Raw genomic sequence first — 12,560 nt, 5'->3', positions numbered from 1 at the left:
GAAACAAAACTTCAACTGTGAAGAAAGCCTTCAAAGTGAAAACTAGTTAACCTGTTCGTTTCTGATTGCTTGTCACATCCATTGTTGACGTGACATAACACTCAAGTCTGAACTAACCAAATCAAAATGTGTTATATAAAAAAGTCCAATGGCAGACGTATGAATTTACTGATTGTTCCCTCCTCCAATAAAACTGAAGCATTTACCTACAAATCCTTCCAGATTCGATGCTCCTTGACAAGAGGCAAAAAAAAAAAAACCTCTGTGGAGGAGATGGAGAGCTTTTCTATTATGAGAATAGAAGTTGTAAAAGCAAAGCTTCACAAAAATGTATTTTTTTGGCTTTCTAAGATTATCTTTCTTATAAAATCATGTACATGACAGAATGAAATTGCTCTACGGTTAAGTTTTATAAGACCTTAATCTACAAAAGCCAATGACTCGTGTCCTGAAGTGGCACTTAAACATAAAAACCTCCATCTAAATAAAATGTATCTGACACGGCTTCAGATTGAGCTCCTCTACTATAAAATGAATTAACTAGATCATTCATGGTGAATTCACTTTGATAAACCAACATCAAAAATGACAGATTTTAAACTGTATCATTCATTGATAGACTGGCAACTCATTGTAGATTCACTGAGAACCACTAATCATGCTTTGTGTCTCTGCCAGACAAGATTTCAGGCCAGAGCTGTGGAGAGAGTAGACCCAGGAGACATTTTGAAGCTCATAGTGGTTTCAACACTCACAACAGCAGAAGGACCGACGGATATGCTCCTTTGTGCTGGTGTTAATTGCCTGCTGTACACGCAGCAGACCGAGAAGGGCCAAAGGAGAAAGAGTGAGACATAAGAGCCCCAGTTAGAGCTGCTACTTTAAAAAATGTTATGTCAAGAGACCAGCTTTTCCCCCTATCTTATAATTGTTTTTGATTTCACAGTACAACCTTTGGCTGCATGTATAAAACTTAATTGCAATCAAATGCAGAGATATCCAACTTCCAGAGGCAATTTGTCAAGAATCAGCTCTACAAGAGAGTGTGGTTGTTGAGTCCAGATTTATTCAGCTCAAAACACAAAAAATCTATGACATCATCCCTAAGAAATGAATTAAAATTAAACTACTTGGTAATGTTAAGCTATTTTTTTTGTATTGTTTCAGTGTCATGCATGTTTTAAAATACTTCTCTGTTAAACATGTCTGAAATATAAATACTGTCATTAGCAGACTGCTGCAGAACTTGGCGACAGGCCAAGAGGATCATTTAACTATCTGAAGCTGTTCTTGGGAGAAGGGACATATTTAAAACATGAAGACCAATGATCATGAATATTTTCCCCCCTGAGACTTCAACAAAGAATTGTTCACGTGATAAAAATCTTCAATTATAAATGTTGAAACCAATCTATGTAGAGTTCGAGTTTGCAAAAAACTAGATATACCAGTGAGAAAAGAGGGAAGGAGGACATAACCTTTGCCCCGTAAATTATAAATAAGATAACGCATTTTTTATAAACCCCTTAGATCGTTCAAATGGATTAGGAAATGAAAAAGGCATCAAGTATAAAAATGATAAAATGACAGTGAGACAATGAAGCAGTGGATAAATAAGTGACTGGGGGAAATGTTTTGAGGATAAGAAGTGGAATCCCATGCAGCTGAGGAAAAAGAAAGCAGAAAAAGAAACGGCGAAGGAAGCTCTGGGCGATTCCATCTGTAGGTGGATCTGCAAAGGCTGCGTGCCACACACCTGTGTGGGACTGCCCTGGAGATAAGGCCCACAGCAGAATGGCCCAACGGCCACCTGTGCTGCCAAACAGGTGCACAGCCCAGCCAATTAAACTATAAGACAAACACAGGCCTGAGGGAACAAATTAGCAGGCAACACAAACATCAGAGAAAAGACAAAAAGTAGCAGTAAGCACTCACAGTGTAGAACAAGACTTTGTTAGCTAGTGTCTCAGGTCTCCACAAAGTTTTAGCTGCTATTACAATCAGAAATAAACAAAATTCATCCTAAATGTGTTGTGGAGGTTTTATAGCAAAGAATAGTTTGAAGGTACGGCCACATTTAACACCTGTGTATGTAAAGCAAGTCAACAACTCATTATAAAGAGGAAGTAAGCAGACGGAGGCTGGACTTATTAAGTCAGGATTACATGAAATCTGAAAGTAACTGAGACAATGATTAATATTTGGAACAAAATTCCTACAAAGCACAGTTAAAATCTGAGTTTAACTGCTATATAGTCACTTAAATTTAAAGGGAAAAAGTATCAAAGGCTACGTTCACACTGCAGGCCTTGATGCTCAATTCCGAATTTTTTTTTGCGAAATCCGATTTTTTTTTGAGTTGCCGTTCATATTTCCAAATATATGCGAATTGTATGTGATCTCCTGTGTGAACTGCAGTCATACAAAGCAAGTGTCCTGCATGCGCAGTAGAGGACGCAATGACGACACAGGCCAGCGTGCTCTTTTTTTCGGGAAGTAAACATGAATGGTAGCGCCGGCGCACATCTACCGATCTTTTTCAACCATAAAAACACAATCTTTTCAATATGGTTAAACATAAATACTGCTTGCCGCATCATCATCTGCCATGGTTGTTGTTTTTCTTACCGCTTCTGGGTAGCAAGACGCAGAGTAGTGACCTTTGTCGAGTATTAATGACGTTCAGGTCGGATGAATGCGACCTGGCCGTTCACACACAGATCGCATTTGAAAAGATCAGATTTGTATTGGATTCAGGACCACATAGCCAAGTGGACTGGGTCTGATTGGAAAAAATCGGATCTGTGTTGTTCAGACAGCCATGAAAAGATAAGATCCAGGTCGCATATGGGAAAAAATTGGATTTGGGTCACTTCAGGCTGCAGTGTGAAGGTGGTCAAAATGTTTAGGATTCATACTTCATTAACTTGGTTAGATTTGAAGAAAAACAAAAATTAGGATATTATCTTCAAACATTTCTTTTTTTTTCATCAATTGCTAAATAATAAACTCATTTAAACTTGATTGTTTAGTAAACTTATTAATGTAACAAGTCACAGTCTGAAAAGATGTATTGTTTCAAGAGGAACAGAAGTGTGCTTGAGATGATAATTATACTGAATGTGTTAACGAATAAAATTCAGTATTAAAATAATGGAGACATTTTCCAATCATTTACCTCCATGTTCAGTTCAAAAGATGAAGTAGTACATCCCCCCACCCCGAAGGATTTAATTCAACATTAAGGTACTGCCACGGCCAGTATGATGACAGTGTATAAAGGTTACATTAACATAGCACCGTAAAATGCAGACTTTGTGTGTCATAATCCATAGCCAAAAAAATGCAAAACATTCGCATTAATTACCAGTAACCTTCTCTACGCTTCTGGAAAGTAAGTCACTCACCCCTGGAGAGAAATAAGCTGCATACATATAACTAAAGGACGTATGCGAGTTGACACCCACACAGTCCTTGTCTGCACACACACCCAAAGGTTGATCTCTGGCTTAACCTACATCTCCTAGTTTTGACTCATTCCTAAATACTCAAAGGACGACAGTTTAAAAAGTAACCGTTCTGAAATGGAAAACCCTTGACAAAAACAAAACAAAAAAACATGGTAGATGAAATTAAACAGCTTGACCCACTGTTCTTTCAGTTTTTGAATGAGATTGAGCAAAATCTAAAACTTAATTGCCCTCTTCACTCTCTTTCATCTAGATTGATAAAATAGTTTTTTTTTATTACCATAGGCACTGCTTCCTTAACCTTTAATAACCTTTGTCTTAGCTCAGGAACTGTGTTGATTGCTTTCAAACATGCTTTTGTTAGGTTTCTTTATCAAAGAAAACACACCTTGATCTTTGGGTTTTTCTCATTTAAGACAAATTTCTTTTTTTCCTCTGTCTTTCCTGGGTTTTAGAAAAGAAAAAAAGTTTTTAATCACTTTCAACATGTTAAAAAAACAACATCAAATTTGAAAACTGGTTAGTCTAGCTTTACATCAGAGCATAGAGCTCTGCTTTATAAAAGAATGATATAACAGTCTGTTAAAATCCTCTGGGGTTCCAGTTTTGCTGGACTTTACAGCAGCCTTTAACTTTACAGATCATTATGTTCTCTTGTTCTGACTGAAACAATAGGTCTGTATCTGTGGTATAGCATTAAAGTGATTCATCTCTGAGTTCAAGAGTGGAAGGTATTCCTTTTCTAAAATTATTTTACGATTCATTGATCATAGCGATACTTGTACAGTGGGGAAATTTAGGCTCTGCAGATCAGGTGGACACGTCATCCATAGGCCAGGCTTTGCGCTCTATGCCCATGTAGAGTGCAATAACCTGGTCAAACAGTAGTCGTGACTGAGGTTTCGTTTTTAAACGAGCAGGAGACCAAACACAAATCAAATATCAATAACTGCGAAGAATGTGATAAGAGACACACTATAGTATGAGGTTTAGCTTCAGTATGAGCAGTATTGGTGGCTTTGATTCCAGTTTAATCAAAATGGATCAAATGCAGAGAAAGTAAAAGAAAGATCTGACCTAAAGAGTTGATTTCTAAACAAAGTTTAAAGTTGCTCCCCAACTTTTTTAAACTTTCTTTTTTTTAAGTCTGTGCAAAAGTAATTAAACAGCTGTGATCTAATTATGCAGGTTATAATCCATTTTCAGTTGGTAGTCAACGAATACAGAAATCAGCTTTCCAAAAGTGGTTATAAATCTACTTTAAACAATCAAAAACATGTGCACATTTCTGAGTTTATGAAGATTAGTATTGCCAGATGCTCTATAAAAAAGAAGTACCCCATCAGTTAGGAGAACAGTTTCAAAGAATCTAATATGAAGGAGAAGAAAATTAAGACAAACAAAAGAGCTGAAAATTATCTGGGAAGGGAAAAAAAGCTAATAGGAAAGTGCTTTCCTGGGAGAAAATATTATTAAATGAGTTTCACAGAAATGGATAGGGTATCTGCAGCTATAAGACATGTCTAATTTGCAGCAGCAGACTTGTTTAAGGAAAGCTCTTGTTCCCAATTCTTATGGGAGGCAGGTTGCTGGAAGAAGAAAATGGTGTGAACATGACTGAGAGAGGAGAGATGAACACAGCGAAGTGGGTGTAACATTATATGGCTGGAATACAGAAATTGTGGTGTTTAAGCTAAATAAATAATACCTCGCTGCACTTCCCAAGGCTTTCACTGACCACCTTTGGAGAACTGGGATAGACTCAATTTGTTGTTAGAGCAACAAATGGAGGGAGAAAAGCAGCCTTTTCTCCTTTTAGACTGGTAAGCTTGGCCATTTTAATTGGGATGACTGCTGCCAGTCAAACAGGAGGGGAAAAAAAGGCCTGCTGCACAAAGACGGAGGGGAAATTTATTAGCTTGACTTATTTTGTGGGTCAAATATCAGTTCACTACAGCATGGCAGTAGCAAAAACAACCAATTTTACTTTTACAAAGGAATCTCACAGCTAACACTGCAGACATTTCACTGCTCAGAACCAGATAAAAACATTTTTTACCAAATCACAGGACAAAATAAAAAAGTATTGGTTCCCAACATCATTATGGTAGCCCCAATAGCTGATCTGATTACTCACTTCATTTGCTGCCTTGGGCTGCTCAGTGACGCAGTGGATAGCACTGCTGCCTTGCAGCAGGAAGGTTCCTAGTTCAATACCTGCCCCGGGGTCTTTCTGCATGGAGTTTGCATGTTCTCCATGAGCATGTGTGGTTTCTCTCTGGGCACTCTTGCTTCCTTCCACAGTCCAAAAACGTGACTGTCAGGTTAATTGGCTTCTCTAAATACTCCTTAGGTGTGAGTGTGTGCCTGAATGTTTGTTTGTCCTGTTTGCCTCTGTGTTGCCCTGCGATGGACTGGCGACCTGTCCAGGTTCTACCCCGCCTCTCGCCTGTAGACAGCTGGAGATGGGGGGAGATTGCGACCCCGCCTGGGAAAAGCGTGACGGAAAATGGATTGTTTCCTCTGCCATTCCCTTCTCGCTCTTTAATTATCATTTATCTAATTCAGCTGCTCCCTCTTATATATATACGATTCAGCCCAGCTATCGGGGCCAGATCATTAGTTGTGTATTCTTAGTTTATTCATGTTATGTTTTTGATGTCAGTTATTCATGTTCGTTTCATAAGTTTTAGTTAAGTCCCTGGTCTGTCTATTCCGGTTCGGATAGGAACCCCTGGTCGGGCTACGGACTCCTGGATTCCAGAACTGTTTCTATCTGATCTGTATCCCTGACTTTGATCGGATTCCTTCCTGCTCCCTGGGGATGCTGTGTCGGGGACACTCTAGGCGGCCTTGCACCGCCGCTCTTTCGGCAGTGCCTCGGCTGGATTCTGCCTTCCTCGAAGTGGATAGACTGAACCTTTAAACCAGGTTAGTGACTCATTCGGACAGTCGTCTGCCAGATGAATGTGGTCACTTACCTGTGGTTCTCCCTCCCGAGTGTCAGTTATTAGGCGGGGCCCCGCCTCCCTCTCTTATCCACAGCAGACCATGTTTCTGTTCATTTTTGTTTTAATTTCTGTCATTAAACATTTTGAAACTTCCCACTCTCTGACTCGCCTGAATTCTGGATCCATCTGTCTCATTTCATGACACCCAATGATGGGAAAGCAACATTTTCATCTGTTAAGATGCTTCTTTCCCCTCAAATTGTTTATTGCTGTTTATTTAATTGCTGTTTATTGAGTGTTTACACTCCTGATTAGGGCTGGGCATTGTTCAAAAATTTTCGGTTCCGGTACCAATACCGATACCTTTACTTCGATACCGGTTCCTGAATGATACTTTTTTCGATACCAGTTTTATAATATCAATTCGAAAAAAAAGAAAATTACACAACATAAAAAAGTACAAATCTTGAGTTTTATTTTAAGCTCTGATTTTTCCATTTACATTTTTCCTCTTACATAAAAAAAAATTTCAGTGTCTAATATTCGCTGTTACATTGTGAGGACCTTTTTACTTAGCAGTTTTCCTTTAGAAAAATGACCATGTCTGACAAACAAGCCCGTTGAATGGGATCCTACTGACAGCGCACCGCTGGTATGTGGGGGTCTGAGCGGCTCCGACAGAAATATTGGAAGGCAGCATGAACTGACTGCACTGATTAAGTTTTCAGGTGGATTTTCCCACTTAAAAACATAATAAAACTACTTTATTCCCACTGATCACAGCAAATATCGCTGCAAGGCAAATAAAGGATAGAGTAGCTCCGCCCAACGCGCGTCAGACATACTTTTGCACCGCGCAGCCAGAGTAGCAAAGCTTCTTCAGCCGCACGTCAGAAGCTGGTACAAGCAGCAAAAAAGGAAGCAGCAGACGTGATTTTGCTGCTCCTGCTGCATCCAGTTTGAAAGCAGCATGATTCACTCCGCTCTGGCTTTGCTCTGCCCACGGGCTGCTGAGAGGAGGATGGTCGCGCTGGCTGCGGTCCGCTCTTCTTGCAGTCAAACACCGAGCAACTTTCTGCTCTTAAATTGTTTCGGTGCACGATGTATTGCATTGCGCACTATTGGCATCAGTCTTAATAAAGTAAAGCCGCACTTTTGACCTGGGGGGCATTTTAAAGGGGTTCCATGACGCTCACAACCAGTTCACAACAGATACACATGAACCCTGGCTGTAGGCGTGACCACCTGTGTATTTTTCCTGGATGACGCAATCACGTTAAGTGTTACAGCCAATCACTGAAACTTGGTACCGAAAGACGAGGCATGTTTCGATACTCTGTAGAACCGAAGTATTTCGGTCGGTACCATAAAAGAACCAAACTTCGGTACCCAGCCCTACTCCTGATAGAGAGAATTTATATTGTAAAACACTGCCAAGTACAGTACTTTGTACTCTGTTACTTATTCTGTTATTTTTATACACTTTCAAAGGTCCACATTCTATGACCACTTCTGCTATAACCTTTTGCTGCCACCACAACTTCCCCATTGTGGGACAATAAAGGGATTTTCAATTCAATTCACTTCAAATTGTGTATTCCTTCAATTAAACACCCAAAACAGAACAATGGTTTTAATGAGTTTAGGGTGCCCAAATATTCTGATATATCATAAAAAGATTTACAACAATTACAAATAAACAAAGGTTGGTTCTCTGTGATTAAATCTTCAGTTACCAACCTGACAGGGTTACTGGTGAGAGACACTCTGAGGGATTCCAAGCAGTTGAGCAGCTTTTCGTCCATGATGCCAGAGCGCAGCTCATGGACGTATTCCTGGGATGAAAGTGTACACTCATGTCTGCTGTTTCGTAGCCCACCCTATGAAAAAAATAAAACATTCAATTAGCAGTTCAAACTAGAACTTTTTAACCATAGTAATGACAAAAAGTGTGTGGTGATCTACTATAAGATGCCATAACTTTATCCAATGGTCTTATCTATACAGAGTGGATTACATATGGTTCCCCAACAGATTAAACAATGTGACATATCATGGCAAAAATATGCAGAAACTATGTTATTTATTTTTCTGTTTCCCTTAAAGAAACAACTAAAGCCTTAGATGTTTTTTGTATTCTTATGAGAGACTCAAGAAGTGCATAGTTGTGAAAGGAAAAAACAATGACATAGTTTTAAGCACTTTAATCACTTTACTTTTTATTCACAGAATGATGCTGCCACCACCATGTCTAACCAGTCTGTTGCTAAAAGCTGAAAATGTTCTCATCTGAGCGCCTTCTACATGTATGTCTCTATAATTGTGTCTCTGAAATTCATGCTGGTGTTTTTTTTGGTCTTTATGAAGCAGTTTACGTTTTTTACTAATGTTTTCCTGAAACCTGTGAGAACTAATCGGACAGCTTGAACTTATACAGATGTTAATTCAAACATGTCGACTATTTTCTAATTAGGTTTACCCTAATGAGTAGATCATTCAGAGTTCTGGGGGCTTAATACAAATGTATGATTTATGTTTGTTTATTCACTTCATAAATTACTTCAACGTGTCTCATGAAATACACTAATATGTTATTTTCCATGAAAACAAACTTTGTATCTAATCCATCCAAGGAGAAGGAAATTATAAATTGGATGAGCAGAGCGTGCCTGAAGCCTATTTTAGCCTAAAATATAACGTAAATTAAAAAATATGCTGAGCATTTTCTCCTTTCTGATGTGTAATCAACCAAGACTCTGATAATGGACTTTACCACGTGTGCAAAGACAGGCACCACATGCAGTAGACAGCAGTGTATCCTTAAGGTAGACAGGTTTTTGTGTTTATCTCCACAGGGACGTGTTTCTACACTGACACTTAGATAAGGAGATCAGTTGTGACATAATTCATACCTGAAGCCTGCTTTATACCTAAAATTGATGAATAACCAGAGTGACTGAATCAATCACTGGACTCAAACTCCAACAAAGTTCCAAATGCAAAAAGGTTTATATGCCAATTTTTTATGTTTAAGAGCCTTTAATAAATTCTTAGGATCTTTGATAATTACTGGATGATAGTGCTAAAGTCATGTCGGTTGTTTCTAGAAGGAAGCAGAGGCACAGAACCAAACTAAAGAAACTGGCTGCTGGGATTCCATCACAGCATCCTGAAACAGGCTCCCAGGCATAAGGAACGTGGTTGTATTCATTCTTATACCGCTGGTTCTCCACACAGCAAACTACACTAATCGGCATTTTGGGAGGTAATAAGCTAGCATATTTATCTGCAGAGAAAGAGACCTGCTGTTCTGTTGCAATGCCACAATCAACATGAATTAACCGTTTTTGTGTCAGTGCATGAAAACCAGAGGGATTCCAACAGCAAGGCAGCCATCATCTTATATTTTTAATGCAAGCTAAGCTTGGGCTTTGACTAAATGATATCAAAAATACATTTCTTTAATGATGGTGATGTAGAATCGTAGTCTTGTAATGACTGGTGCCATAGCATGATTCATTTTCACAATAAAACTGTTGCATGCAACTAAGCAGCTTATAGTTGTGGCCCTTTTTTGTTATTAAGTGTTGAGATGAAAGTCATGCAGAAACATGAAGAAGATACTAATTTCCTATTTCATAACATGTTTCTGTCCACTACAAAAATGTATACAGCAAAGCTATAAACACTCTAGTGTTTTTATGTTTTTGTTTTAAAGATAATTTATTTTTGTTATATTTTAAAGCTGGTAGAAAGGTAATGGGTGTAGATAAAGGGGAAAGATGCACCCGGCCTTGCCATTTCTAGAGTTTTTAAATCCTTACAGTCGCAGAATAACTGAGTTAAATCAAAGATTAAAGAAGGTGATTTATGAGTCAAATAATGCAGCCGCATTTTTAAAATAAAAAAGCATTCTGGAAATGCTTTTTTATTTTCAAATTTTACATTTCAAATTGAATTTTGCTATGTATTTGCTGGAGTACATTTTGAAAAATAAATCTCAAATGTCTTTCTTTTTCATTTTTATTAAGTAAAAGGATGAGCAGTTTTAAAGAAAAAAAATGAAAATGCAAACAGGATTATTGATTACTAATTTAATTTATGAGGCAAACAAGGGAGCCACATTCTTAAAATGAAAAAGCATTTCTGAAAATGCTTTTTCATTTGAAATATGGTAACGATTTGCTTCCATAAATTAGTGCAAATAAAGTAAAAAAAAAATGTAAATGTGAAAACATTTGATTTTGATACAATTACTGAATATTCTGATGGTTTTTCCAAACCCTTTTTAGCATAATGCACCACAGTCTTTGAGCTTTAGCTTTAATTAAAAATAGACATCAAGCACCAAGTTCGAGCAAATAGTGTTACACTTGTATACATTGTATCGCTCCATTCACAATATCCAGTGATTTGGTTTTATTTTATCAATAATTGACAATAATAATACTGCAAAGATGAAAGTCCCATGCATTCATGCTTTGTATGCAAATTATGTTAGATGTTATTTGTCATTAAAAAAAAAGAGATTGGAATACCAAACTGTATTTCTGTGTATTCTTATTTTATGTTCTCAAAGCTTATTGGTAAAATATTATTTTTTTCCATCTGCTGAGTCTGCCGTGTCATTTTGAGACAAAGTGAAAATACAGTGTCCTGTGATTTAACCTATTCTGATTTAATATAACTATTGATTTCGTAAGTGTTATAACTACAGTAAAACAATATTAGATTAGTTGTTATGGTCATGGGTAGTAAGTAGATAAGTTACCCAGTACTCTAGCCTTTTTTTCCAAAGACTTTTTTACTTTTACTTGAGTAAAAATATGATGAAGTAGTGCTACTCCTTCTTAAGTACCATTTTTTTTGTGAATCCCAAACACCTCTGATTATTTAACTCAATATCTGAGCCACAGTTTTGGATGAAACATCTCTTGATTATAGATTGGATAAAACTTCTCACTAACTACAATATATACTATCCAGTCCTCTATTTACACAAAGGCTTAAGTCATTGTTTTCACACAAAAAAAGTAACTAAAGTTCAAATTAACAAGATAAATCACTCCTTTCACATCCAAAATAATATGAACAAAGGAGACACAAGTACTTCATCCTAAAGTAACATCTAAATATTTGTATTATTTGGCAATGAATGAGTCCATTCAGTGCAGAAAAGCTATATATTTTTTCTTTGTTGGGGAATCTAAGCCTGTTAGGTTTTCATCATCAATAAAACCCAAAACTAAACGTATGTGTGCAACTACTTCACCTAGCTTGTATTGTACTTAATTTTTGAGTCTTTAAAATGGATGGGAAAGTACTGATATCACAGAAAGTTTAATATAGTAGCTGAGACAAAATTAAAAGTTTTCTAAAAGTAATAAATAATTTATTTAAACTTATCAAGATGCTAGAGCCCAGTAATGTTTTAAATAAATAATTCAACCTGTAGTGCAGCATGTTTGACAAAGTTTTTATTTTAATATATCGCAGGACTTTACCAGCTCACATTACTTGAACCTCAAGTCTACAGAGAGACTTGAGGTTTAAAACTGGAGGCAGGAGCTTCGTTATGCTACTAAAAAATTAAATTAAAGTTGAATTTTGTGACTGGATAAAGGTTAATATTTCGAAACATATTAAATCAAATCTTTTTTTTTTATCATTTATTTCTTTTTTATTACTTTAAACCATCAAGCAGAAGTTGTTTTTTAGACTTTAACAATTAAAGCAACTAATTTAGTAGAAGTAAAATAACAAAACCTTAAATTATAAAACAACAGAAAGATTGAATTTGAGGAGCAAACATTTTTTAACTTAGATTGTATTACTGCACTTAGCCTATTTGCATCTTTGGAGGTTTTTTAACATACATCCACAGTAATGGAAGGTTGGACACAAAGGCATTTATATACAAATACATTTATCTTCCTACTACTCAGTAGTTCCCAGCAAACATACCACGATGTCCAGAAAAGCTTGAGCTCTGGTTTCACCACATGATCTGACCTCTGGAAACCAAAGACATATGCCATAAACTGCTTTTTCATGTTCTGAGCTCAAATCAATGGAATCCATTGGGATGATATCAACATTACAGCCCTATACTGGCTGCAGAGACATAATCTAAGGAGCA

At 37.1% G+C, this 12,560-nt stretch overlaps 1 protein-coding gene across 6 annotated transcripts in view; it reads right to left on the bottom strand.

The window, feature by feature from the left end:
• The window catches only part of diaph2 (diaphanous-related formin 2), a 542,053-nt gene that overhangs the window by 391,336 nt on the left and 138,157 nt on the right, over positions 1 to 12,560 (bottom strand). For all 6 annotated transcript variants that reach the window (XM_038281299.1, XM_038281303.1, XM_038281304.1 and 3 more), the window contains one exon: positions 8,162 to 8,301. In XM_038281299.1, the coding sequence (XP_038137227.1) occupies positions 8,162 to 8,301 (140 nt within the window). The remainder of the gene's footprint in view (positions 1 to 8,161; positions 8,302 to 12,560) is intronic.

Source organism: Cyprinodon tularosa, unplaced genomic scaffold (assembly GCF_016077235.1).
Source record: "Cyprinodon tularosa strain WSP-4 unplaced genomic scaffold, ASM1607723v1 ctg17, whole genome shotgun sequence".
NCBI classification, from domain to species: domain Eukaryota; kingdom Metazoa; phylum Chordata; class Actinopteri; order Cyprinodontiformes; family Cyprinodontidae; genus Cyprinodon; species Cyprinodon tularosa.
The sequence above is the reverse complement of the archived record's forward strand: the minus strand, read 5'-3'. Positions and strand labels throughout refer to the sequence as shown.